The sequence below is a fragment of the Leptopilina heterotoma genome, unplaced genomic scaffold, assembly GCF_015476425.1.
Source record: "Leptopilina heterotoma isolate Lh14 unplaced genomic scaffold, ASM1547642v1 Lhet_14, whole genome shotgun sequence".
In the NCBI taxonomy this organism is placed as follows: Eukaryota; Metazoa; Arthropoda; class Insecta; order Hymenoptera; family Figitidae; genus Leptopilina; species Leptopilina heterotoma.
This window is the reverse complement of record NW_025110859.1, coordinates 3,906,519-3,933,122: the sequence shown is the minus strand read 5'-3', so window position 1 is coordinate 3,933,122 and position 26,604 is coordinate 3,906,519. Positions and strand designations below refer to the sequence as shown.

The 26,604-nt window shown below is 23.6% G+C and overlaps 1 protein-coding gene across 5 annotated transcripts in view; it reads right to left on the bottom strand.

The window, feature by feature from the left end:
* Positions 1-26,604, bottom strand: part of LOC122497891 (potassium voltage-gated channel protein Shaker) — a 369,957-nt gene that overhangs the window by 57,479 nt on the left and 285,874 nt on the right. The window contains exon 1 of one of the 5 annotated variants that reach the window (XM_043605279.1): positions 21,050-21,604. The exons of the other annotated variants lie outside the window; for them this stretch is intronic. Coding sequence (XP_043461214.1) covers positions 21,050-21,084 — 35 coding nt within the window. The 5' untranslated portion in view covers positions 21,085-21,604. Of the gene's footprint in view, positions 1-21,049; positions 21,605-26,604 lie in introns of those variants that run through there. 5 annotated transcript variants of the gene reach the window in all.

The following is a 26,604-nucleotide window of genomic DNA, read 5'->3' as shown; positions in this document are numbered from 1 at the left end:
AAAGTTTTCAAATTTTTTGAAATTTTAAAGAACTTTTAGTTTCTTACTTTCTTAGTTCGGTTTCTTTTCGAATAATACCAAATTTTCGACAAAAACTATACAACTACAATTTTTAAACCAAAAATCTAAAAATTACTATACTGTTACATTTTCACAGTAAAAATAATAACAACAGTAAAAAATAAACATCCCATTACCCATTTATTCAAAATATGTCTACATTATGTAAAAATACGTCATAAAATAAAATTCCCCTCATAAAATCGAGAAGGCAAAAAATTCTAAAGAATATAAAAGCTCAGAGAAACGGAATAGTCTGTTTTTAACGATTCTATATACATATATATAATATGCAGTTTTTTTTTGTGTAAATGAATAAATTACAAAGAAAATGATGACGTCGGTGATAATATACATATACGTAGGAAAATGAGAATCGAGAGAAAATTGAGTACACTGTAAAAAAAGGGCTTATTCAAGTTCCTCGTGCTTAAAAAAAAAAAAAAAAAAAAAAATGGGCAAAAAGAGTCTTACACTCTTTCTGACCCTAAGCTATCTGGTGGCCTACTCTAAGTGGTGCAGCATCTCATTTGGACCACGCAATTCCAATGTAGCTCTAAATATCTATATACGATAAAAATGCAAAGAGTCTGCAGTAACCGTTTCTTCGTTCAAGTGTTTTTACACTTTAATATCCTCACACAAACGTGTCTAGTTCAACGATCCAAACATTTAAAAATAGATCCCCCTGACGTAAGTTTCGTCCTCAATTGCAGAAATTCTTATTCATTTATTTATTTATTGTTCATATTTTGTCATTTCTTCTTTTTTTAATTTCGGTTTTTTCATTAAATTAGGAATCCATTTGTTTTAATTAATTTTCTAAAGTATTTTTTGTTAATTTGCAGAAAGTATTTTGCAATTTGCAAAAAGTATTTTTTTAAATTTCCAGCAAGTAATTTTTTGAATTTGCAGAAAAAAATTTTTTTTAACATTTTTAGCAAATATTTTTTTAAAATTGTAACAAGTAATTTTCTTTTAATTTTGTAAAAAGTAATTTTTTTCAAATTTCCAGCAAGTATTTTTTTTTTTTTTAATTTGCAGAGTGTAATTTTCTTTAAAATTTTTAAAAAGTAATTTTTCCTTAAATTTTCAGAGTGTAATTATAAATGAAATTTTCCAAAAGTAATTTTTCTTTATATTTGCAGAATGTAATTATTTTCTTTCAAATTTTTAAAAAGAAATTTTTTTTTCCAGATTTACATAAAATAATTTTTTTCTTCCTATTATTTTTTTTTACTTTATTTCTTTATTATAAATTGAATTCGTTTTCTTCAAACGTTATATTCTCTCTTTATTTTACTTTTTGTGCGACATTTAAAAAATACATGCATGCAATTTTCAGACAACAAAGAAAATATTTTAAATGGCGGAAACTTGAAGTGTAATTTTAGAATAAGTTGAAAGCATATAATTGCTCTTTTAGCATTTAAAAGATAGAAAAGGGGAAAGATTAAAAATATTTTGGACAATGGAAAAGTCATTCCTATAGAAAATAGAGAAGTTTGCGCCGCCGGCCAGACGACCGTGAACTTCAATTGAAATCGGTGCCAAGAATCTTCGCGCTCGTTGACTTGATCCTCTCTTGATAATCACAAAATTAACACCATTCATTTTGCATTCATTTTCGTCGCGTGACATTTTTTTTTCTTCATTTTTTACAAATTCAAAAATAGAATAAACAGAGCAATTGTAATTTGGAAAATAAAAATTCTGGAATTTTTTTTTTTTAGTTTAAATAATACTAGCAACAATTTGCGCGCTCAAGCGCGCGGCTAACTTCTTACTACTTTTTTAAAATAAAATTAGCAATTTTAAAAATAATAGAATTTGAAAACACTAAAAAAATTCAATTTTGGAGAAATTACAAATAATTGCAGAAATTCAATTATTAAAAAAAATAAAATTTCGGTCATCTTTAATTATAATAAAACATGAAGAATCGATCACTCCGAGTCTTCGACTCGGAGCAATCGATATCTTCATGTTTTATAACAATTTTTTATCAGTTGTTTAATTTAACAAAGGTTTGAATTTAAAATTTTTGAATGTATTAATTCCTGTGGAAAATCCTGTTCCAAAAATTAGATTAAAAATAGGAATTGTCCAAATATTTGTCTTCTTATTCTAAAACAAAATAATAATTTTGTTAAAAAAATCGTGATTCATAAACAAAAATAATAAAAAATAAATCAATTTTCTATTTCTTAATCACAAGTTGTTTAACAATTTTCTAATTTTGTTTAGAAGTAAAAAAACAAAAATCTGCATAATTTCAATTTGACAAAACATGATATTTAATAAAATTTTAGTCTTTTAATAAAAAAAAAGTGAAAAATTTCTGATGAATTCTATTTCTCGTTTCAATTTTGAATTAATTATAAAATAAAAATAATTTTAACATTAATTAATTAATTATTAATTAATAATAATAAAGTACATGTTTCGGTAATCTGTTCGCAGTTTGAAGTTAGTTGTTGTTTGCTTTTTTTCTTAACTTTTTAAAAATTTTTCTTTTCAAATATTTTCAATTTTAAAATTAATGTATTGAAAATCAGCGAATTGTTGCAAAGAATTTTATCAAAAACTTTGATGATAATATAATTTCTTCAAAGAAATTGATTATTTAGGAAAATAACTTAATTCTCGCAAAGAATTTTATTCAAATTTTTAAAGATCCTAATTAAATTCTTTTAAAGAATTTCTTTTAATTATTTTTAAACTAATAGAGTTTCTTTAATAATTTTAATTGAAAATTTTGAAAGCAACTGAATTTTATGAAGAAGAATTTTATTAAAAGTGAATTGAAAATAATTAAATTCTTGCGAAGAATTTTACTATTTATAAAAATAGTTGAATTGTTTCGAAGAAATTATTAAAATTTTAGGACATAATTGAAATTTATGGAAATATTTAAAAATATTTGAATTTATCCGAGGAATTCAATTAAAATTGTTTTAAAAATAATTGAATTCCTTTAAGGGATTTTACTATTTATAAAAACAATTGAATTATTGCGAAGAATTTTACTATTCATAAAAATAATAATAGAAATGTTTCGAAGAATTTTCTTAAAATTCTAAGAAATAATTAAATTGTTATAAAGAATTTTATGGAAATATTTGAAAATAATGAAATTTTTTCGAGAAATTCAATAAAAGTTCTTTCGAAAATAATGGAATTTCTTTCAAGAATTTTATTTAAATTAAGTAGCTATATTCAAAATATATTGAATTCATCACAAGAATTTTATTATTTTTTGAAAATAATTTAATTCTTTCAATTTTTTTAAGAATATTTTTAAAAATTGCATTGAAAGTAATTTAATTTTTATATAGAATTTTTTAAAAATATTTTGAAAATAATTGAATTATTTTTAGAGAATTTTAAATTCTTGTTGAAATTGAATTTTATGGATATTTTTGAAAAGAATTAAATTCTTTTATGTAATTTTATTTAAATTTGATTAAAAATAATTTAATTCCTGCAAAGAATTTTTGTATTTTTAAAAATAGTTGAATTGTTTCGAAGAATTTATTAAAATTTTAGGAAATAATTGAAATTTATGGAAATATTTAAAAATATTTGAATTCATCCGAGTAATTCAATTAATATTGTTTTGAAAATCATTGAATTTTTGTAAAGATTTTACTATTTAAAAAAATAATTAAATTGTTTAGAAGAATTTATTAAAATTTTAGAAAATAATTAAATTCATTCGTGAAATTAAAAAAAAAAATTTTTGAAAATATGAACAATAATAATTAATTTTGTACGTAATAAGTAAATTTTTTAAATTTTGATTATGAAATTCTTTAAAAAATTTATACTTAAAAATAAAAAATCTAATTTGCATAACAATAATAAATTGAATATCACATTCTGCGGGTAACATATTTGCTAGTAATAATATAATATACAATCTATCTAAAGATAACAAAAAATAAAATTTTAAACAAAAGACAACAACTTCAGAGTGTTAGGGACAGAAAAAGTGAATGAATGGAAGAACATTTAAATTATTATAGTTAATTTAAATAATATTATCACAGTTTTTTTGTCTGAATTTGATATCCTTAGAAAAGCTGTAATTTAAATATAGTAAATGAAAAATTAATAAATATTAACAAAAATATTATGAAAATAAATAATTTACCCACTTGAAAAAAGGAATTCCGACTAAGAAACGAAGAATAATAAGAAAAAATGCATCGAAATAAAATTTTCCCAGAAAGCAAAAAATATCTCGCTGGAAGAAAATTGTTTTCGAGGCAAATATACAAGAGGTGCCATTTGTCAAAAATGACGTTTCTCTCTCTCTCTCTCTCTCTTTCACTTTCCACTTACTGAAAAGTTCGAAACGAATTATTAGCTCACAAGTCAATCTATTTCTGTTCATTTTTCCTTCTTTTTTAAATTAAGTAAATTTCCTGTGTATATAGAAAAATCGATTTCAATTAACATTCGAGTTAGTTTTGTGAAACGAGTTTCCATTTCGGCCTGAACGATTCGGAAATTGAGTTATGTATACGGATTTGGTCAGGTGGGTCAGATCACTTTGAACTTGAATTTCAATTTCCGGTTTACGTGCGGTACGCCACATCAATGACCTTTAAATTTTCGTTTTAAATAAAAAAAAAAGAAGAAAATTTCCCTACGACATCAAAAAGTAGTGGGGGTTGGTAGGGAGGATGTCATTTTGTTCGGACATGTGCATGAGATAATGAAAGAAGAAAGAAAAGGAGAAAAAGGTCTTTTTTTGACCCGATGTTTACCACTGGCTTAATACTCAGACGAAAGGTACAGAATTTTGGTTTTTTACTAAGAAATTACATAAAATTTATTAATTCAAAAGCAAAAAGTCAGTCACTAATTCAAATAAGTAAAAATTTTTGCTAATTAAAATTTAGAGAGTAATTAAGTTGTAATAAATAATGTGATTAATTTAGTTACAACAAAACTGTAACTAATTTAGCTATAAAAAATTGCAATTCATTTAGTAATAAAAAAAAATACCGCAGCTAATTTAGCAAAAAAAAAAATAATAATAATAATAATAAACAAAAAAGTAATAGTTAATTTAATTAAAAAAAAAAATAACAGTCTAATTAAAATTGAGTGAATAATAGAAAGGAATACCCTTAATTAATATCATTATAAGTAGAAGAAAAAATGATTAATGGCGTTGAATTGATTAAAATGATGAGTAGGTGCCTAATAAGAAGTGATGTTCGACGTTGGAAAATAGGTGCAGTATAACGATGTGATATAGCGAAGGGGTTAGTCGGCAGCAACTGCGGCACTACGGCGTTGGCTACATGCCATGGACACACCCTCTCTCCCAGTGAACCTATATATTGCCCCCCACTCTGCGACCCTATTTTCCTCTCCCTCTCTCTCCCACCAACTCTCACTCTCACTCACTCACTCACCAGCTAACTCTGCAACCCCTCTTCATCCACTTCATTGCCCACTTTCCCAACGATCGGAGAGCACCAACTGAGGACCTTTCAATTGCCTATAAATTCAAGGGGGTCACCCTCTTGGAATTTTTCAACAATTTTCCCCAAAAAATTTTGTGTCTATATATGTGTTAATATATATTTATTTTTGAAATTCATTTTTGTAATTATTTTTCGAAATTTTATGGTCATTTTTTATTAGTAGGCGTTTTTTTTATTTATTGAGACTTTTTTTGAATTTTTTCTACCATTTTAATTGGATTTTATAGAAACAAGATTGGGGAGCACTATTTTGATTCTATTGATCCGGTTTGGTATTAACTTGATCCAATTTGATAACAATTTGGTAGTGGATTTTTAATGAAATTCTTCTCCAAAATTCAATTATTTTGATAAATATCAAAATTCTTCTCAAGAATTCAATTATTGTCAAAAATTTTAATTAAATTCTTGGCAAAGTTTCATTTACTTAAACATAATTTAATAAAATACTTTGCACGAATTCAATTATTTTTATAAATAGCAAAATTTTTCGCCAAAAATTCAATTATTTTCAAAAATTTAAATAAAATTTCTTTGCAAAATTTCAATTATTTTCAAAAGTTTTTCGCAATTCAATGTTTTTAAATATTTACTATTTTCATGAAATTCATCAACAGATTTAATTATAGAAAAAACTTGTTGATACAATTCTACGAAAAGATTCAATTATTTTCATCGAAGAATTTCAAATATTTTTAATACAATTTTAAATAAATTCCTTGAAAAATGCAATTATTATTAAAAATTTTATTAAAACTTGACGAAAGAATTGAATTTTAAGAAAAATTCAATTATTCAATAAAACAATAAAATTTGTTGCAATAATTCAAATAGTTTCATAAATAACATTTAATTCGTCGCAGAAAATTAATTATTTTTAAAAATTTTTAAGTAATTTTGCAAAAAAATGCAATTATCTTAATAATCAACAAAATTCTCTCCATAAAATCAACTATTTTAAGGATATTTAATGAAATTCTTTTCCAAAATTCAATTATTTTGATAAATATCAAAATTCTTCTCAAGAATTCAATTATTGTCAAAAATTTTAATTATATTCTGGGCAAAATTCCAATTATTTAATTTTAAGCAAAATTTAATGAAATACTTTGAACGAATTCAATTATTTTTATAAATTTTAATGAATATTTCGTCAAGAATTCAATTATTTTTATAAATAGCAAAATTTTTCGCCAAAAATTTAATTATTTTTAAAAATTTAAATAAAATTCTTTGCAAAATTTCAATTATTTTCAAAAATTTTTCACAAATCAATGTTTTTAAATATTTACTATTTTCATGAAATTCATCAACAGATTTAATTATAGAAAAAACTTGTTGATACGATTCTACGAGAAGATTCAATTATTTTCATAAATAATAAAATTTCATTTACGAATTCAATTATTTTCATCGCAGAATTTCAAATATTTTTAATACAATTTTAAATAAATTCCTTGAAAAATGCAATTATTATTAAAAATTTTATTAAAACTTGAGAAAAGAATTGAATTTTAAGAAACATTCAATTATTCAATAAAACAATAAAATTCGTTGCAATAATTTAAATGTTTTTATAAATAACATTTAATTCGTCGCAGAAAATCAATTATTTTCAAAAATTTTTAAGTAATTTTGCAAAAGAATTTAATTAGCTTGATAAACAACAAAATCGCATAAATTCTTCCCATAAAATCAATTATTCTAAGGAATTTTAATAAAATTCTTTTTCAAAATTCAATTATTTTGATAAATATCAATATTCATCACGAGAATTCAATTATTTTTATAAATAACAATATTCATTACAAGAATTCAATTATTTTAAAAACTAATAAAATTCTTAGCAGAAATTCAATTATTTTCCAAAAATCTAAAAATATTATGATTAACATTTTAATTATCTTTATAAATAAATAGCAAAATTCTTCGACAAAATTCAATTAATTTGAGGAACTTAAATAAAATTTATTTCAATAAAATTCAATTATTTTAAAAAAATTTAATAAAATTCTTCAAAAAGTTTTCAATTATTTTCAAAAATTGTTATAAAATTCTTTAATATAATAAATTTCATTAAAATTTGAATTAAATTTCTTAAAAGAAATTAAATATTTTCAAAAGTTGTTTACAATTTTTTGTAAAAATTAAATTTTAAGAAACGTTCAATATTATTTATTTTTGGATTTAAATAATTGATTTCTCGTAGAATTAAATTATTGTTTTTTGTACTTTTAACTAACAATTCTGTAGAATTAATTTTTTTTGAAAAAGTTTAATTGAATAATAATTGTTGTTATTGATTTAAAGTAGAATTTTAGTTAAAAATTCTAGAAAATGTTAATTAAATTGAAATGATACAAATAATTTTTAAGAAATTACAGTAACAATATTCTTCTAATAATAAAATAATGATTTTGTCAGTTGGCCATCTTTAATTATTATTAGTTGTTCAATTTGAATAGGTTTGAATTTGAAATTTTTAAAAATCTTAATTCTAATGAAAAAAAAATGATTAAATATTTATTTTAAATAAAACTATTGATGTTATCGAATAATTTTACTTTTGAAGAAATTTGTAAATAAATTTAATAGAACATTTTTTTTGAGTATCTAATAATTTTTAGAGTGAATCAGAATATTCTTTCGGGTCAGGGAAAAAGTGGAAATTTTGACTGGAAATCAGGGAAAAGTCAGGGAAAAATAAAGTTAAATTTTTGTGGCAACCCTGTATAAATAAATAATATTTTTATCTTTATTTAACCAATTTTTATGGTCCCCTAAATGTGGTCTGAATTGTTTCAATTTAAAATAAATTGTTCCAATTAGGTATTAATTTACCACCTAAAAGACAAATATTTCGAAATTGAATTAAATAAAAAAATTAACAAAAATGAACAAAGTTTACTTGTTAAAAAAAAATAGAATACGAAAGTTACAAAAATAAAAAAATCTTGTTTAAAAAAATGCAGTAAAAAGTTTACAAAAAAACAATTGAAAAATAAATACGCCCACTTGAAACGCAAGTTTCGATAAAAAGCAGAAACTAAATTCCTTTGTCTATGACGATAAAGAAGAAAAATTTGACTCTGTAGCATTTTTTGTTTCTTATAAAAATATATTCACATGTATATATATATATGAGGCTTAAAAGGCATTCACACTGCCAACAAAAACGAGAACAGGTATCATGTCTGTCTATATGTATATAGAAAGAGGCCGAATAGCCAGCAGCTCTACTCGACCAGTCAACACTCGATAGATCGCTCTTGAGACTAGATGTATACATACTACAATACACAATGTACATGTATAAGCCATTCAACGAGGAGTCAAGTGTGTTTTGAAATAAAGAAGCCTTCGAATAATCCTCCCCCGGAATCACAAAAAATTACATGTCGAACAACATTTTTTTTTCTCCTTCCTCTTTCACGGCATATTTATTTCGAACCATCAGTATTGTTCAACATTTTTGTTAATCCAAACTATCATTTAAGCCCCATTCACTTAACATTTGCGCGGGTATCCCCTTATAGCACCCAGCTCCTTAATTATTTTCTTAAGTAATACAATTTTTTTTAGGAATTCAATTATTTTCATAAATATAATTAAACTTATCAAAGAATTGAAATAATTTTTAATATAATAATTTTAATCGAATTCTTCGAAAAATGTAACTATCCTGAAAAATTGTATTAAAATTCGTTATCAATTTGAAAATTTGTTGGTAAAAGTCTTTATTAAAATTCAATTTTAAGGAAATATTCAATAAATTATTTATTTTTTTATTTAAATAATTGAATTCTAGTAAAAATTGATTAAAAAATGAATTTCAGTTAAAATTTTAGATAACAATTGAATATTAAAAGCATTATAGCGTGAATTTTTAGAAATAATTGAATTTTGAAATGAATTTTTTTGAAAAAGGTTAATTGAACTTTGTTTTATATTATTTGAAGTTTTTATTTTGTAATATATATATATATATATATATTAAAGAATTTAGGAATAATCGAAATTTCGTAAATTTGAATATTTAAACAAATGGATTTAAAAATTGTCAAAGAATTTTAGTTAAAAATTCTAGAAAAAAAACTATTATTGCTTCAAAATATTAGTACTTGAAACTATATAAATATTTGAAACTTTTAAAACTGCAAAAAAATTGAATCGATAATTGAATTGAAATAAATAAAATGTCATCGAAATCAACTTTTACAATAATTACGGAATTGTAAAAATTGAATTTTTGTAAAATTATTTTCCGAAATTTGCGAAAATTGAATCGAAAATAAAATAAATTTCCATAATTGCAAAAATTATCTAAAGGTGTACGAATGACTGAATTCTTCTTCTTCATTTACTGTCATGTTGTAATCCTATCCTTGTACCTATGTACCGAGGCTTTTGAATAGTTTCACGCATTGTGTAAGAACAGGCAAAAATAAAAAACAAAAAGAAAATAATAGAAAAACCACAATAATCTCAGCAATGCATCAACTATTCTTTTGTTCATTCATTTCACTTTTCTCCTGTAGACTTGTCCTCTCATATCTAGCTTCATATATATGCGTTCACTCAGAACACACGGGGTTTATATTGTTCTTTCCATATAAACTATGAAAAATGACTGATTGTGTGTGATGAAAATTCCAAAGACGTATATATCAATTCTTTTTTGTTCCCTGTTTTTCGTCGATTCATCCAATGTTGATAATTTTCTTTTTTTGTATATTTGATAAAGAGAGAAAAATAAATTTAATATAATAAATATAATATTTATTCTAACTTTGAGTTATACAAATTTGCTGACTTAACAAAACTTGATTCAATAATGCAATATCAAGATATTCTTTTTTCTTTTCTTTTTGGTGACTAAACTAACATGAAATGACAAATGGGTTTTTTTCCATTATTACCAATTTAATTATACTTCTATATTTATTGGATCAATATTTTTCTTCTCCGATCTTTTATTCAACTTTCAATTTTCGAAATTTAGAAACTACTTTTTCAAAAATTCAATTTTTATATTTTATAGGTTTTAAAAATTTTAGAAATTAATTAATCGAAAATTAGTTGGAAAGAATTTTTATTCAATTTTTACTGCGTATTTTCGCTAAAATTAATTTATCGAAAAATATTACTATTTTAGTTTCTTTTTTAGAAATTAGTGTAAAGAAAATTTAATTTAATTTTTGGTTTCAATTTTTACTATATTTTCCAAAAAAAAAATTGATTTATTGAAAACTTAATTAAATTTAAAAAAAATTAATTCACTCACCAAAAATTTAATATCATTATTAATTTTATGTAAATAAATATAATAATTATTCGCAGCAAAAAAGCATATAACCGTAATTTGAAATGAAAGTATATACAGTAAAATAAATGTATATATATATAAACATTAGGGAGACGAAACTTTTTGAAAACAAAAAAAAAAGTGTATTTTCATTCAGAAAATGTAGGAAGAGCAAATAATTAATAATATAGGAGAAAAGTTTCGAAATAATAATAAATATAAACAAAAGGGGTTCTCCCCTAAATTTCGAGATAGATATATATAAAAAGGGTGTTACGATTCTCATTTGCATAAAATGACGTCATAAAATACCTATGTATACGCTTAAAAAGATTTATTCATTTTCAGGTCGAGCGTACGACCTAGATAAAATTTTTTTTATTATGTCTATTATAAAATTTTTTTTCCCCTTTTATTTGTGCAAAAAACTTTTAACCGAGATTTACAACTTTTCTCTAGATTTTCATTCAATTAAAACTTTTCATTAATTTCATTAGGATGAAAAAAAAAATTGGAACTTTTTTTTTTTAATGTTCGATACAAAAGAAATGGGATAAAAAGTTGTAAATCATTCTTTTTGTCCTGTTTCCTTTTTATCCCTCTCCTTTGTAGCTTTTAAATTTTTTTTTACTATCAATTTTTTTCTCTTCTATTTTCACTTTTGTCGATTTTTCTATTTTAATTCCTTATTTTCTTTCTCTTTTTATTTTTATTCTTTTTTTCTATTTCTTTTTTTTGTTTTTGTTCTTCTCTTTCTTTCTTTAATTTTGCTCTTTTCTTTCTCTCTTTTTTTTACCATTTTTTTGCTCTTTTCCTTCTATTTCTTTTTCTATTTTTGCTCTTTTCTGTCTCTTTCTTTTTTTGTTCGTTTTTTCTTTTTCGATTTTCACTCTTTTCTTTTATTTTCTATTCTTTCCTTTATATTTTATTTCTATTTTTTCTATCGCTCTACTTTTCTCTCCTGACTCTTTCTACTAAGTTTTAATTGTTTTTTCCTTTTTTTTTGCTTTGTTTTTGCCATAAATCTCACTGTAAACAGTTAATTTTGTGCGAAAGCGGAAGAGAAACATTTAAAGGCGATTCAACAATGCAGAAGTACTAGAAATTGTGTCATTAATTAAATAAATAATTAAAATTCAGGTGGAAACTGAAGTAATGATAATGATAATAAAAATAATAGTAATATAATTAAATTTAATATTTTTCATTTTTATCAATTTATTTACTCGCTTCTTTATTTATTAATTATTATTAATTTCTAAGTAAAGTATTTTAATTCATTTATTAATTGCTAAATAACTGTTAATTTTAACGCATTAATTAATTGTTAAAAAATAACTATTAACATTCAACAATATTGAATTCCTATACGGAGTTTTACTATAATTTACGAAAATAATTTAATTCATTCAAAGAATTTAATTATTTTATTAAGAATAATTTAATTCATGCGAGAATATTTTTTATTAAATATTAAGATTGAGAAATATTGAATATGAGAAATGTTTAAATATTGTTAATTAATGTTATAGATATATATAATATTAAAAATATTATAATTTGAAAAGAATTATTGTTTTTAGAGACAAAATGAAAAAAGAGGAAAAAAAATATTTTCTCCCTATTTATTGTGAAAGCTTGTATATCAAGTTCTTTTTTATTCTTTTCCTTTTCTTTTTCTTTTTTTTAAGAAATTCTCTCGTGCCGGATGATAAAACAAAAAGGTTATTTTTGAATCGTGCCCTATGTGAAAGGGGTATTTTTAGTTTATTTTTAACAAGAGTAGAAGTGAAAAAGTCAAAGCTCGTTTCATTCAACATCACCTGAATAAACCTCAAAGTGGGGAATATCGACCTCTTGCACTGCGCCTAATTTTGCCGCTACATTCATCGTTGCCACACGTTAAGATCTTTACATTCTCTCATAACATGCTCAAGTTAAAACATTCCAGAATAAAAGAAGACCAAAAAAAAAAACGAGGAGAAAAAAAAATAAAAATGTTCATGAATATTTTCCTTTTTTCTTTCATTAGGTTTTTCTAGTTCCTCAAATATATTCTTCAAAATATTACAAGTTTTCAAAGAAAAAAAAAAAAAATTCCATCATTCATCATCCGATTTTATTGAGAGTTATCCAAGTTAATTAATTTTTTTTCGCTTGATTCTGGTGCGGGAAAAATACATTTTTTTTCGCCTACAGATAACATATCGGTTCTGTGAAATAAAAACTTTAACACTTGTTCAGTGGATTTATTTCATCGCATTAACTCTTATTCATCATTCCTGTCAGTATCGCGCGGATGTGGAACAGATCTTTTTCAAATTTCAGCTTTTAACTTCAAATTCGCATGTATAGTGTTTGTTATTCATATATGTATATGTATTTTCACGGCTTGTGCTTTATTGAAAAAAAGCCCCAAATAACGTGTCACCAACTTTATATCTTTCTTTCTAGTTTTATTTTTTTTTTATCTTTCAACAACTCATATCAACAAGGGGAAGATAGAAAAAAATTTTGAATTGTTTCGCAAAAAGAATCACGGAGAGAAGAAATATTAATTATTGAAATAAAACATTTTCCTTTGTAGTGTTTCTTTAAATTTGTTATTATAAAAAATGTTATTTTTATAATAATAATTATGCAAATTACAAAATTTTTTATTTAAAAAAAAAATTATTTAAATAACTCATAATAATTCATAATATAAAAATAATTTCATAGTCAAAATTTAAAAAATTTACTTATTACGTACAAAATTAATTATTACTGTTCATAATTCCAAAATTTTTTTTTAAATTTCACGAAAGAATTCAATTATTTTTCTAAAATTTTAATAAATCCTTCTAAACAATTCAATTATTTTTTTAAATACATAGTAAAATCTTAACAAAAATTCAATGATTTTCAAAACAATTTTAATTGAATTCCTCGGATGAATATTCAAATATTTTTAAATATTTCCATAAATTTTAATTATTTCCTAAAATTTTAATAAATTCTTCGAAACAATTCAACTATTTTTAAAAATACAAAAATTCTTTGCAGAAATTAAATTATTTTTAATCAAATTTAAATAAAATTACATGAAAGAATTTAATTTTTTTCAAAAATTTCCACAAACTGCCGCATTTCAACAAGAATTTATAAAATTCTCTAAAAATAATTCCATTATTCTCAAAATATTTTTAAAAAAAGTCTATATAAAAATTAAATTACTTTCAATGCAATTTTTAAATATATTCATAAAAAAAATTAAAAGAATTCAATTATTTTCAAAAAATTATAAAATTCTTGTGATGAATTCAATTATTTGGAATATACTTAATTTTAATAAAATTCTTTAAAGAAATTCCATTATTTTCGAAACAACTTTAATTGAATTTCTCGAAAAAATTTCATTATTTTCAAATGTTCCCATAAAATTCTTCATAACAATTTAATTATTTCTTAAAATTTTAATAAACTCTTCGAAACATTTTAATTATTTTTATAAATGGTAAAATATTGTTACTGTAAATTCATCAAAATTATTTTCATCATTTTAATTCAATTATTATTTTCTAGAATTTTAAATTATCTTTTATGAAAATAATTGAATTCCTGTGAAATTTTTATTATTTATGCAAATAATTGAATTCCAGTAAAATTTTTATTATTTACGAAAATAATTAAATGTTTTCATACAATTTTATTAAAAAATTTTTTAAATAATTGAATTCTTTTTGGTAAATTTTATTAAAATCTGAGATATTGAAAATCATTGAAATTAGAAAAATGCATTTTATTTTTGAAAATAATTGAAATTAGGACAAGAATTTTTTTTGACATTTATGAAAATAATTGAACTTTGGAGAAGAATTTTATTATTTATAAAGATAATTGTGATTTTTACGAGAATTTTTTGCAAATTTTCAACATAGTTGAATTTTATAAGAAGAATTTTATGTTTTTTTTAAATAATTGAATTTCTGCAATTATTTGTAATTTCTCCGAAATTGAATTTTTTTAGTGTTTTCAACAAAAATTTTAATTAGAAAATTTTTAAATTCTATATTACTTTTAAAATTGATAATTTTATTTAAAAAAGTTAGTAAGAAGTTAGCCGCGCGCTTTAGCGCGAGAATTGTTGCTAGTAAATTATGTAAAGAAAATTTTCTTTCGTTCAGAAAAAAATAATAAATATTTTTTCATCACAATAATTTTTTGAAAGAATTTTTTGTTAATAATTATATTATCCTTTATTTATAAAAGTTATTTTTTACTTGTAACTATTGTATACAAATAATTAAACAGTTGTTATTCATTTAATTATTGTAACTATCGTATAGAAATAATTAAACGATTTTAATTTATTAAATTATAATTATTGTATATAAATAATTAAACAATTGTTATTTATTTAATTATTTAATTAAATTATTTACCTAATTATTTAATTTAATTATTTTATTTAATTATAACTATTGATTGTTAGTATAAATAAATAATTTATTTAATTATAAATTAACAAAAAAAAAAAAAACGTTTTCTAGATACGATTTTCGGATATCATTTAAAAAGGAAGGGAAGTTTGATAAGAGAGGGAAATTAAAGAAAAATTGGAAAATAAGTATTTTAATTTTATATTAACGAAATTACTGCGTTTTCTGAGTACTTGTTTCAAGTAGTAACCGAGGTAATAGCACTCGACGATAAGTACTTTATATACTTAATACCTACTTAACATTGTAATAGTTGACATTTGCAGTGCTTTGGCACTTTCGTAAATAAATTTCATTTAAACGCTATCGCAAAGTTAGTGTTTTATATTTTTTCATCTCCCTTTCTAATTTTCCTTATTTTTATTTTTCTTTTATTTTCTACTTTTTCTTATTTACTTATTTTTACTATTTTCTAAATTTCCTTATTTTTTCTACTTTTTTATTCTCATTATTTTTTTATTTTATTATTTTTTATTTTTATTTTCTTATTATTTTTTCCTAACTTTTTCATTTCTTCTTTTGTTTTCTTTTTTTTCTGATAATAATTATTCTATTTTCGAAATGCAAGACACGTAAGATATTTGCTTGCTTCTCCCAGTGAGTTCACGTTGTTTTCTGTAGGTGGTGTTAAAAATAGAGAAACCCACGTGTCATTGCTATATATTGCATCTTTAACCAGAAAAAAGGCCGTCCTCTAATTTATTAATAATCGTTTAATAATAAACAACAATTTTGTACACATTGACCCTATATTTCTAGGGCAAGTTCAATTTCTATTTTTTTTTCATTTTTCGTATTAGTGACAATTTTCATTCAAAGTAAAAAAAATACTCCTTACTTTCATGAACAAAAAAAGATTTTTAATTTAATTTTAAAATAGCAAAATTTTTCGTTTTACGAATATTTATAGAATTTTAATTTTTAATGAACATGTTTGTGAAATTTTAAACCAAGAAACTGAACTTAAAGAACTTGTTCATTAAATTTTAAACGAAGAGACTAAATTTAAAGAACTTGTTTATTAAATTCAATTTCTTCGAAAATTCGATTTCTTGGAAATTTATTTATATTTTTATAATTATTATTTTTCATTTACTACTATTTTTTTTTACTATTTTTATTGTACCTTTTTTTATTAAAAGATTGAATATTTTTTTTTTTAAAAGTAAATTTTTATTTTTCCAAATTGCAAAAATATTTTGTTTTTCTAAAATCAGTTTGTTTCTTGTAAAATAATAATAATTCGGAAGGTTTATTGAAAATTATTGTTTATATGCGAATCATTATTTTCTTGTTATTTTTTATCATTATTTTTTTTAAGTATTTTTTTTTTCAAAATCGTTATTTGATTTTTTTCTCTCATTTTTTGTATGGAATTTTAAACATAGAATATGAGTTCTCTTTTTCAGTGCAACTGACTTTTAACGTCAAAAGAGACACATTTTTCTGAAAAGGTTCATGCAACGCTCAATACCGTAGAGCAATTCTCTCTTGAGAAAAGAAGTAGGGCACTTTAATAATTTTCTCAGCAATTTTATAAAAATCTTCACTTTATTTTTTATTCACCGAATCATATGTTTGGTAAAGTAAAAGTCACAGTGCTTTAAAATAGAGTCGAAATTTTAATAAATCAAATTTACAATTCCCCTCTTTTTCTCTATATTAATCAAAATTAATCATAATCAAAGTATAAAAAAAAATCTATTGTTCGATTTCTATTTTTATTAATCTATTATTATTTACTATTTAAATAATAAAAATTATAATTAAATAACAATTGTTTATACACAATTATTTTAATTAAACAAATAATTTAACTATATTAACAATTTTAACAATACAAATTTTAGCTATTATTTAATTATTGATAGACAGTAGAACCTCGATAAGTTGACGATGAAATAAATTTACGATACTAATTAATTCTTTACTGTTTTCTTATTTTTACTAGTTTCTAACTATTATTATTTCCTTATTATCACTGTCTTCTTATTTTCACTATTTCTTATTTTTACTCTTTTTTATTTTTATTATTTTCTTATTTTTTCTATTTTTACTATTTTCTTATTTTCATTATTTTTACTATTTTTTTCATTTCACTATTTCTTATTTTTACTATTTTTCTATTTTCATTATTTTCATTATTTTTACTATTTTTTTAATTTCACTATTTCTTATTTTTACTCTTTTTTATTTTTATTATTTCCATTATTTTTACTATTTTTTTAATTTCACTATTTCTTATTTTTACTCTTTTTTATTTTCATTATTTTCTTATTTTTCCTATTTTTACTATTTTCCTATTTTCATTATTTTCATTATTTTTACTATTTTTTAAATTTCACTATTTCTTATTTTTACTCTTTTTTATTTTTATTATTTTATTATTTTTCCTATTTTCCTATTTTTACTATTTTCTTATTTTTACTCTTTTTTATTTTCATTATTTTCTTATTTTTCCTATTTTTACTATTTTCCTATTTTCATTATTTTCATTATTTTTACTATTTTTTTAATTTCACTATTTCTTATTTTTACTCTTTTTTATTTTTATTATTTTCTTATTTTTCCTATTTTTACTATTTTCTTATTTTTACTCTTTTTTATTTTCATTATTTTCTTATTTTTCCTATTTTTTTAATTTCACTATTTCTTATTTTTACTCTTTTTTATTTTTATTATTTTCTTATTTTTCCTATTTTCCTATTTTTACTATTCTCCTATTTTTCCTATTTTCTTATTTTACTATTTTTTAAATTTCACTATTTCTTATTTTTACTCTTTTTTATTTTTATTATTTCCATTATTTTTACTATTTTTTTAATTTCACTATTTCTTATTTTTACTCTTTTTTATTTTTATTATTTTCTTATTTTTCCTATTTTCCTATTTTTACTATTTTCTTATTTTTACTCTTTTTTATTTTCATTATTTTCTTATTTTTCCTATTTTTACTATTTTCTTATTTTCATTTTTTTCATTATTTTTACTATTTTTTTGATTTCACTATTTCTTATTTTTACTCTTTTTTATTTTTATTATTTTATTATTTTTCCTATTTTCCTATTTTTACTATTCTCCTATTTTTCCTATTTTCTTATTTTACTATTTTTTAAATTTCACTATTTCTTATTTTTACTCTTTTTTATTTTTATTATTTTCTTATTTTTACTATTTTCCTATTTTTACTATTTTCTTATTTTTACTATTTTTTTAATTTCACTATTTCTTATTTTTATTCTTTTTTAATTTTATTATTTTCATATTTTGCTATTTTTCTTACTTTTCCTATTTTTACTCTTTTTATTATTTTCATTTTTTTTTACTATTTTCTTACTTATATTATTTTCTATTTTTCCTTATTTTCTTATTTTTACTATTTTTCTATTTTTTACTATTTTCATTATTTTCATTATTTTTTAATTATTTTCTTATTTTTACTATTTTTTAATTTTACTATTTCTTATTTTTTATTCTTTTTTAATTTTATTATTTTGCTATTTTTCTTACTTTTTTTTATTATTTTCATTATTTTTACTATTTTCCTATTTTTTACTATTTTCATTATTTTTTAATTATTTTCTTATTTTTACTATTACTTATTTGTATTCTTTTTTAATTTTATTATTTTGCTATTTTTCTTACTTTTCCTATTTTTACTCTTTTTATTATTTTCATTATTTTTACTATTTTCTTACTTATATTATTTTCTATTTTTCCTTATTTTCTTATTTTTACTATTTTCCTATTTTCATTATTTTATTTTTAATATTTTCTAATTTTTATTATTTTTTTACTATTTTTTTTAACTATTTTTTGATCAAATATTAACTAAAAAAATTGATTAAAGTAAAAAGAAGAGAAAAAAGAAATCATACTTAATTTAAAAATGAAAAAACGAGAGAAGTAAACAAATATGGTTAAATGCTGTAAACATTGTAATTTCACATCATAATATTTCCTCATCGATTAGCCAGTTCATCTAAAGCGTGCAAAACCATGACTATAAGTTTAATCGTTTGGATGTTATCGACAATCATTTCCTGGCCACGAAACCCATATACACCCACGTGTATATATGTGTATACGAAGGTATTAAAATTCAAGTGCAAGCCCCTTCAAGGAAGTGAATTAATCTAATTAAGATTTAGTTTCCTTAGCGTAAAACCAAGAATAAGAAGAAAAAAACGAGAAAAAGAAAGTAATTTTTATTATATGTATGTAAAATAAAAATAAAATAAATTTAATATAATAATAATATGAAAAAAAAGAAAAAGAAGAAGCAGAAGAGGAAAATAAAATAAATTCGAAACAATTTATTGAAAATACCAAATTCCAAACGTGCTTAAATACTTTTTTCTCATTAGCGTTAAAATAAAAGGAGAGTCCAAGTATTTTAAGGATATTTGAGAAATTTTTTATTAACATGCTTTTTTTTACAACTGTTTCTTTCGTTTTTTCCTTATTACACGCCCTTTTTACTACTCTCAAGAGTCCGGGGAAATTTTTTTTACTTCTTTCTCTTTTTTTTTTTTTACTTGAAAAGCTATTAGGAAATAAAATTATCCTTATATTTCTCCTGTAAGTATACAAACGCTCAACACGATAAAAGTGGCACTTTGCCAAATGTTAATTTAATATGCGTTTTCAATTAGGAAAGTGAAATATATGATAAATCGTCGTCACTGCGCGTTTTCATTCTGAATTTTATATCAGAAACTTTTTTTCTCGTGCGGCATTAAAAAAAAAAAAAATTCTTTCTCGAACAGAAAAGCAAATATTTAGACAGGAAATTAATTTTTGGTCTTCTTTGTATTATTTAATTAAAGTAGAAAAATTAATAATGTATTTAAAGAAAATGGTTTTAATTTTAAAAATGCGTTTATTTATTAAATTCTTGGATTTTTCATTAAATTTTTTTTATTATTTCCTAATATTTATTCTTTTTTTTGAATTTTTATTAAATTAGGTTCCTTTATTAATTCTTTATTAATTTTAAATCAATAAATTCAAATTATAGGTCATATTATTTATATTATTGTTTGTTTATTGTTTCGTTTAGTTTTTGTTATTTTGTTTCGTTTAATAAAATAAATTATTATACACTCAGAAAAAAATTTATTTCAATCGAATAAATTTTTTAAAAAATTTATTCGATTAATTTTTTTTTTCTGTTCTATTTAATTTATTTTTTTTTTTATTTAAAAACTTTTCTATTATCAAGTAAATATTTATTTGAATTAGGAAATTTTACTAATAAATAGTAATTTCTACTAATCAATTAGTAAAATTTACTTATTGAAAAGCAAAAAGTCAGTCATAAATTCAAGTTAGATAACATTTTTACTAAAAAAAAATTTATAGAGTAGTAAAAATGATTAAATAATTATTATCCCATAACAAAAATAATTAAAATCGAATGTATTGTTGTTAAATACAATTGTTACATATAATTTTAATTGTGATATTTACTTTTATACTGTTCGCAATTAAATAGCGAAAATTGAAACAAATATATATCGTGTGTATTGAAATATACGAGTCCTAGAAAATTTATTTCACTCTCGTGACCGATTTTCCAATTTCATTTTGTCGAAACAAAATTATTCTCTCTCTCTCTCTCTCTCTGACGACAATATTTGACTCGATTAAATAAACACAATTGAAAACTGAAATTCTGAATATTAGCCTCAACATACCCATCGCCATTTGACCCTTTCAACAATGAGCACATATTCACAACAACACTGACTGAACATTTTGCACAGCATTTATCCCCAAATGCACAACACTTAATTCCTCCTAATTGACCTGAACATTATGTACTTGCACATAATATAGAATATGAATGTGCAACCTTGGCTAAATAACGACCATATCAAGTGGACAGATGGAATATAACTGCCTCGCGTTCGCAAAAGCAAATCAAATCTATACCAATATATCTTAATAGATGAAGGAAAAAAAAATTTTTTTTTTACTTCTTCTTTTGGTTTCTCGTGCCAAGTGGTACTTGATCCGCAACATACGTTTTATGTGTCATCGCAGAAAGGATATATACACACACAGTCAAGTGGAGGGGGAATTGGGAATTCGGGGACACCAAAAGAAAATACGGAAATGTCAAAAATTTCAAAGTATGTAGAAATTTATAGGATTTTCTCTTTTTTGAAAAAGAAGAAAATGATGGAATTGTATATATGTTTGAAAATTATGGAATGCGAACGTGTCACGTGTGATAAAAAATTATTCAAGAAATATAGTGAAACGAAAAATAAATTTTGTATTTTAGAAGGCGAAGAAATTTTTCGAAACAAGAAAAATAAGAAGAAGAAGAACATAAATTTTAAGGATCGAATGAAACAATTTAGAACTTACACAAGTTTGAAGAAAAGTTATCAATAAAATAATTATCACCGCGTTTTTCTGCAGATATCAAATTGAGACAAAAAACGTATCAAAACGTTTGCGACGTTTTGATACGTTTTTTGTCTCAATTTGATATCTGCAGAAAAACTCTGTATAAATTTACAAAGTAATAAACAATCACATAATTTTTTTTCAAAGTATCAAATTGATTTCAAAAATTTGGATAAATTTAAAAGTTTTTAATTTTAGGTTGTTGACACTTTTAAAAGTTAACAGTGAAGATATCTTTGCATCAATAGAACATAAGAAGTCAGTAGAAAAAGATATCAATAGAAAATATATCAAAAAAAAATAAGGTATTAAAAAAAGAAATGTAAGGAGAATAAAAATACTAACAGAAGATAAAAATACCATATAATAGAAAATAAAGAGACTAAAAAAATAGAGATACCAACAAAATACGAATTTATTAATAGAAACAAAAACAAATAAGAACCGAAGGAACGAATGTAAGATAAAAATACAAAACGAAAACAAAGAAATAAAAAAAGGTTTAAATACAGAATTTATACGGTAATTTAGAGAATTAAAAATGATCCATAAGATTTGGAATTTTTAAATAAAAGACAACTTTTTTTCTCGTATTTTCGTACGTCACACGCAATATTATAAATAATATTCGAATTTATAATCGAGTAAACAAAAGTCCCTTCTGAATTTCTAAGTATTTTTTTTTTAAATTTAAAGACTTGTTAAAAAGCGAAATTTAAATATAAAATTATTATTATAAATAATATTCGAATATACCGAGTAAACAAAAATTCCTTCTGAATTTCTATAAAAGTATTTTTTTTTTTTAATTTGAAGACGTGTTAAAAAGCGAAATTTAAATATAAAATTATTACTCTATAATTATTCCAAATTATAAGAGAATTTCTGTGGAATTTAATTAAATTTATTATATATTGAAATCTAGAAAAGGTATTTCAAATGTCATAGTAAATTATTAATTGAAATTTCATTGAAAGCTTGTGTTTAATATTTAATAAGATTTCGAATTATATTGTTACTAAATTGATTAGTAAAAAGTCGTCTGTAATTTTTTATTTTTACTTAATGTGTGAACCACTTTTCATTAACTAAATTTATTTGTTTGAAATTTATTTTTACTCTCTAAATTTGAATTAGAGAAAAGTCGTCTAAATTCAGCTAAAACTTAAGTATAAAAAGCTTTAAAACGACTGAACGAAATACATAAAAAATTTTACTAGAAAATTTTAAATTTTTAAATATAAAAGTGAAAATTTTTACTAATGATTTGTATTAAAGGACTCACAAATTCAAAATTTAGAGAGTGGCATAGAAAACGATAAACTGAAAGATAGAGGATAAAAAAGCCAAAACAAGGGAGTAAAAAATGGATGAGTCGAGAGAGAAATGATAAACCGATAGAGTAGAAAATGACGAACCGTGTGCGATAGTCGAGAGTGATAAAACGAGAAACTGAAAAAAGATGAATTAACACAATATAACGGGACTAAATGACCGATGAACCATATAGATGACAGCATGATGTACAAAGATGGATTACGGAGATTAAAAACTTCCACAAACAGAGATAGAAAAAAAAATGATCAAGTGAAGCAGAAAAAAAAATTCAGGGAGAAAACTAAGACTAGGATTTATCTTAGAAATACTTTCTGATTTTTTTTATATCACAGTTCTTTCTAAGCTCCCAACATTTAGTAGCATCGCAACATTTCTATACTATGCTCTCAATTTGACAACTACAGTCACAGGTTTTTCAAAGACAAAAAAAAAAAAGTATCAAAACGTTGCATCTCAACTATTTCTTTTGAAATCTTTAGAAAAACGTTGCTTCTCACAACTATTTTGATACTTTTTTTTCTCATTTTGAAATCCTTAGAAAATAAACGTTGCTTCACAGTTGTGAAGTATTTGATATTTGATGAGTATTTTGATACTTTTTTTTTTTTTTATTTCGATATGCTTAGAAAAATGTTCGTACTGCAAAAAGAAGTATCTTAATTTATGTTTAGTTAGTCACTTTTTTTATAGTTTAGTTAAAATATCTTAATTTTAGATGTATCTTCATAAACATTTTGCTACACAATTTGCTACAGATTCACAGCATGTTTTAAGGGAAAAAAGTTTTCATGGCAAATGGGTTTATATGTAAAACACTTTATGAATCTTTCTATTAAGTAACTTACATTTTTGTCGCATATCTCATGATTCATAAATATATCGCAAAACATCTTATTGTGCCAGAAACATCATAATTTAAGATACTTAAAAAAAATTTCGACATACTGTCGAAATTGTTGCGATGCAACAATTTTGATTCGTTTTTTTTCTCAATTTGATATCCTCAGAATAACGTACTTTTCTAAAATGGAAGAAAATGGATCACTGCTGAAAACTGCATCTTGGGAAATCCGTAAGATTTAGAAAACATCTTTAAGATTTAAGTTTTTCTAAGGTTCTCAAATTGAGATCGTATAGCATATCGCAACATTTCGATGCAGATTATGGTCTCAATTTGACAACATATCCAGCACAGTTTATACTGCATCAAAACATTATTTCCTTAGAGTTTATGCTCTTAATTTTTTTGACAGCAGCTTCTAGCAACATTTTTCAATATAATTCTGATGTAGAAATCTATGAATTGTTGTGAATGTTAAGAAGAAGAAAAAGGAAAATAATACCTCGTGTCTTCCGCACCATTCCGGAGGGGGCGTAGGTCCTGCCTCGGCTTGAGGACAGGGGTCAGCCCCCATTTCTCGATTAACTCGATGCGGGAAATCTTGGCGCTTCGCGGCGGTTACGAGAGGGGGTTTCTCCCCCCCTCGAGCCCCATTGCCCCCGAGCGTCGCACCCCCAGAGAGAATCGCTTGATTCTTCCCTGCTCCTGCTGCTGCTGCTGCTGATGGCCCACCCCACCCCACCCCTCCCTCCCCCCCTAAACGCCCTTGGCGCAAAGCAAGAGAAACCACCAAAATGGCGCTGCTGCTGCTATATTCCTCTATTTTTCTCTTTCTTCGCCACCTTTTCTTCTTCCTCGTCTTCTTCTTCTTCCAGATCGCTTTCTATTTCCCACTGAGAAGACACACGTTGTTGCCGCCGCCGCCGTCACACAATCACACACTCACTATCACCAAAAATTCGACCTCAGCGCCGCACCACCGGATCGAGCGCGATCATCCCCCTTAGGTTAGGAAACGGGACCGTCGTCCTCGTCGCCACTGTCGATCGATGCCTCTCTCTTTCTCTCTCTCGTTTCGCGAGATAAAACCTGGCAGCCAGCAGTCAAGTCACCCAGCCCTACACTGACACTCACACACTATAATCTCACTTTTGCTCCCCCCCTCGAAACACTTGGGAAAACAAAAACACTTGGGAGTGTCACCCACTGATCGACGACGACAACGACGACGACGACGACAATGACCGCGAATGTGACACTTCCGTAGTTGTCGTCGTCATCATCATCTGTATCATTTGTAACGAAGAATGACGATTCATTGGATTTGATGATGACATGATATGATGGATACGATTCGCGTTTAGGATTTTGTAAAATTCGAATGGTGTAAACTTGAAGGAAGAGACAACAGACAAGACCCGTGTTTTGTTATTTGATGAGAGAGATCCAACTAGCGGATACAGCGGGGCGTACTGAGCTTGTAAAAGCTCTAAGCTTCCGAGGTAGCAAGGCTGCGGTGCGCTGCCTGCCAGCCTGCTTGAGCTATGCGCGCTCCCCACCGCGCCTGTGGCATCAACTCGTCGACTGGCTCTCTCTCTCTCTCTCCCTTCTCCTTCGTTCCTCTTTCACCTCTCCTTCGCGGCTCTCACGCCACCACCCAAAAGCTCGTGCTTTCCTCCCACCACTTTCAGTCACTCACTCTCTCTCTCTCTCTCTGTCTCTCTCTCTGTCTCTCTTTTAAGCTATCTGTCTCTGTCAGTCTTTGCTATCTCTCTTCCTGTATCGTTCGCTTTTACTCTCTCTTTCTTTCTTTCCTTCTTTCTCTCTCTATTCCTCTTTTTTCGTTTCTATCTCTCTTTTTTTCTCTCTTTATTTCTCTCTATTTGCCTCTTTCTCTCTTTTTCTCTCTTTTCTCTCTTTCTATCTTTCAGCTATGAATTTGCAGTCTGTTTATCGCATTTACACTCTCTTCGTCTAATTTTTGGATTTATGCTTTCAAAACTCTAGTTTCGTTATCTTGTTTTACTTCCCGAACACTTTTGTTTGTGTGTTCTATTTCTCTCTTCCTTTCTCTTTCAGCAATTCGCTTCTCTTTTCTTTTTTATTTCATTAACGGGACATTTTTAATTTTTTTTCTTTTAATTTTTGATAAAAAAAGAATGTAAAAAAAGAAGAAATACGGAAAGAAAATGAAGGAATGGAAAAAGAGAGAAACAGAAAATAAAAAGAGGAGACAGATTTAAAAGAGAAAATGCGAAAGAATGAAATTAAAATATAAAGAAAATGAAAATATCGAGAAGAAGACAAAATAAATAAGAATAAAAGATAATAAATGAGACAAAAAATAGAATATTAAGAAACAAAAATGGAATGGAAAATACATTAAAAAGACAGAATGGAAGGGGAAATGATCAAATAAAAAAAGGCTATAACAGAAACAAATAAGATATAATGAATGAAAAAAAAGATAGAATGAAAGAGAAAATAAAAACATAAAAAAACAGAATGAAGACAGAATCAAAGATAAAATAAAAGAATGATAAAGCAGAAAAAAATCAAAAATGCAAAAATAAAGAAAACAGAGTGAACAAGAATGAAAAAATACAAAATACAGAAGAAAGATAAAATATAAAGAAGACATGAAAAAATACTGAA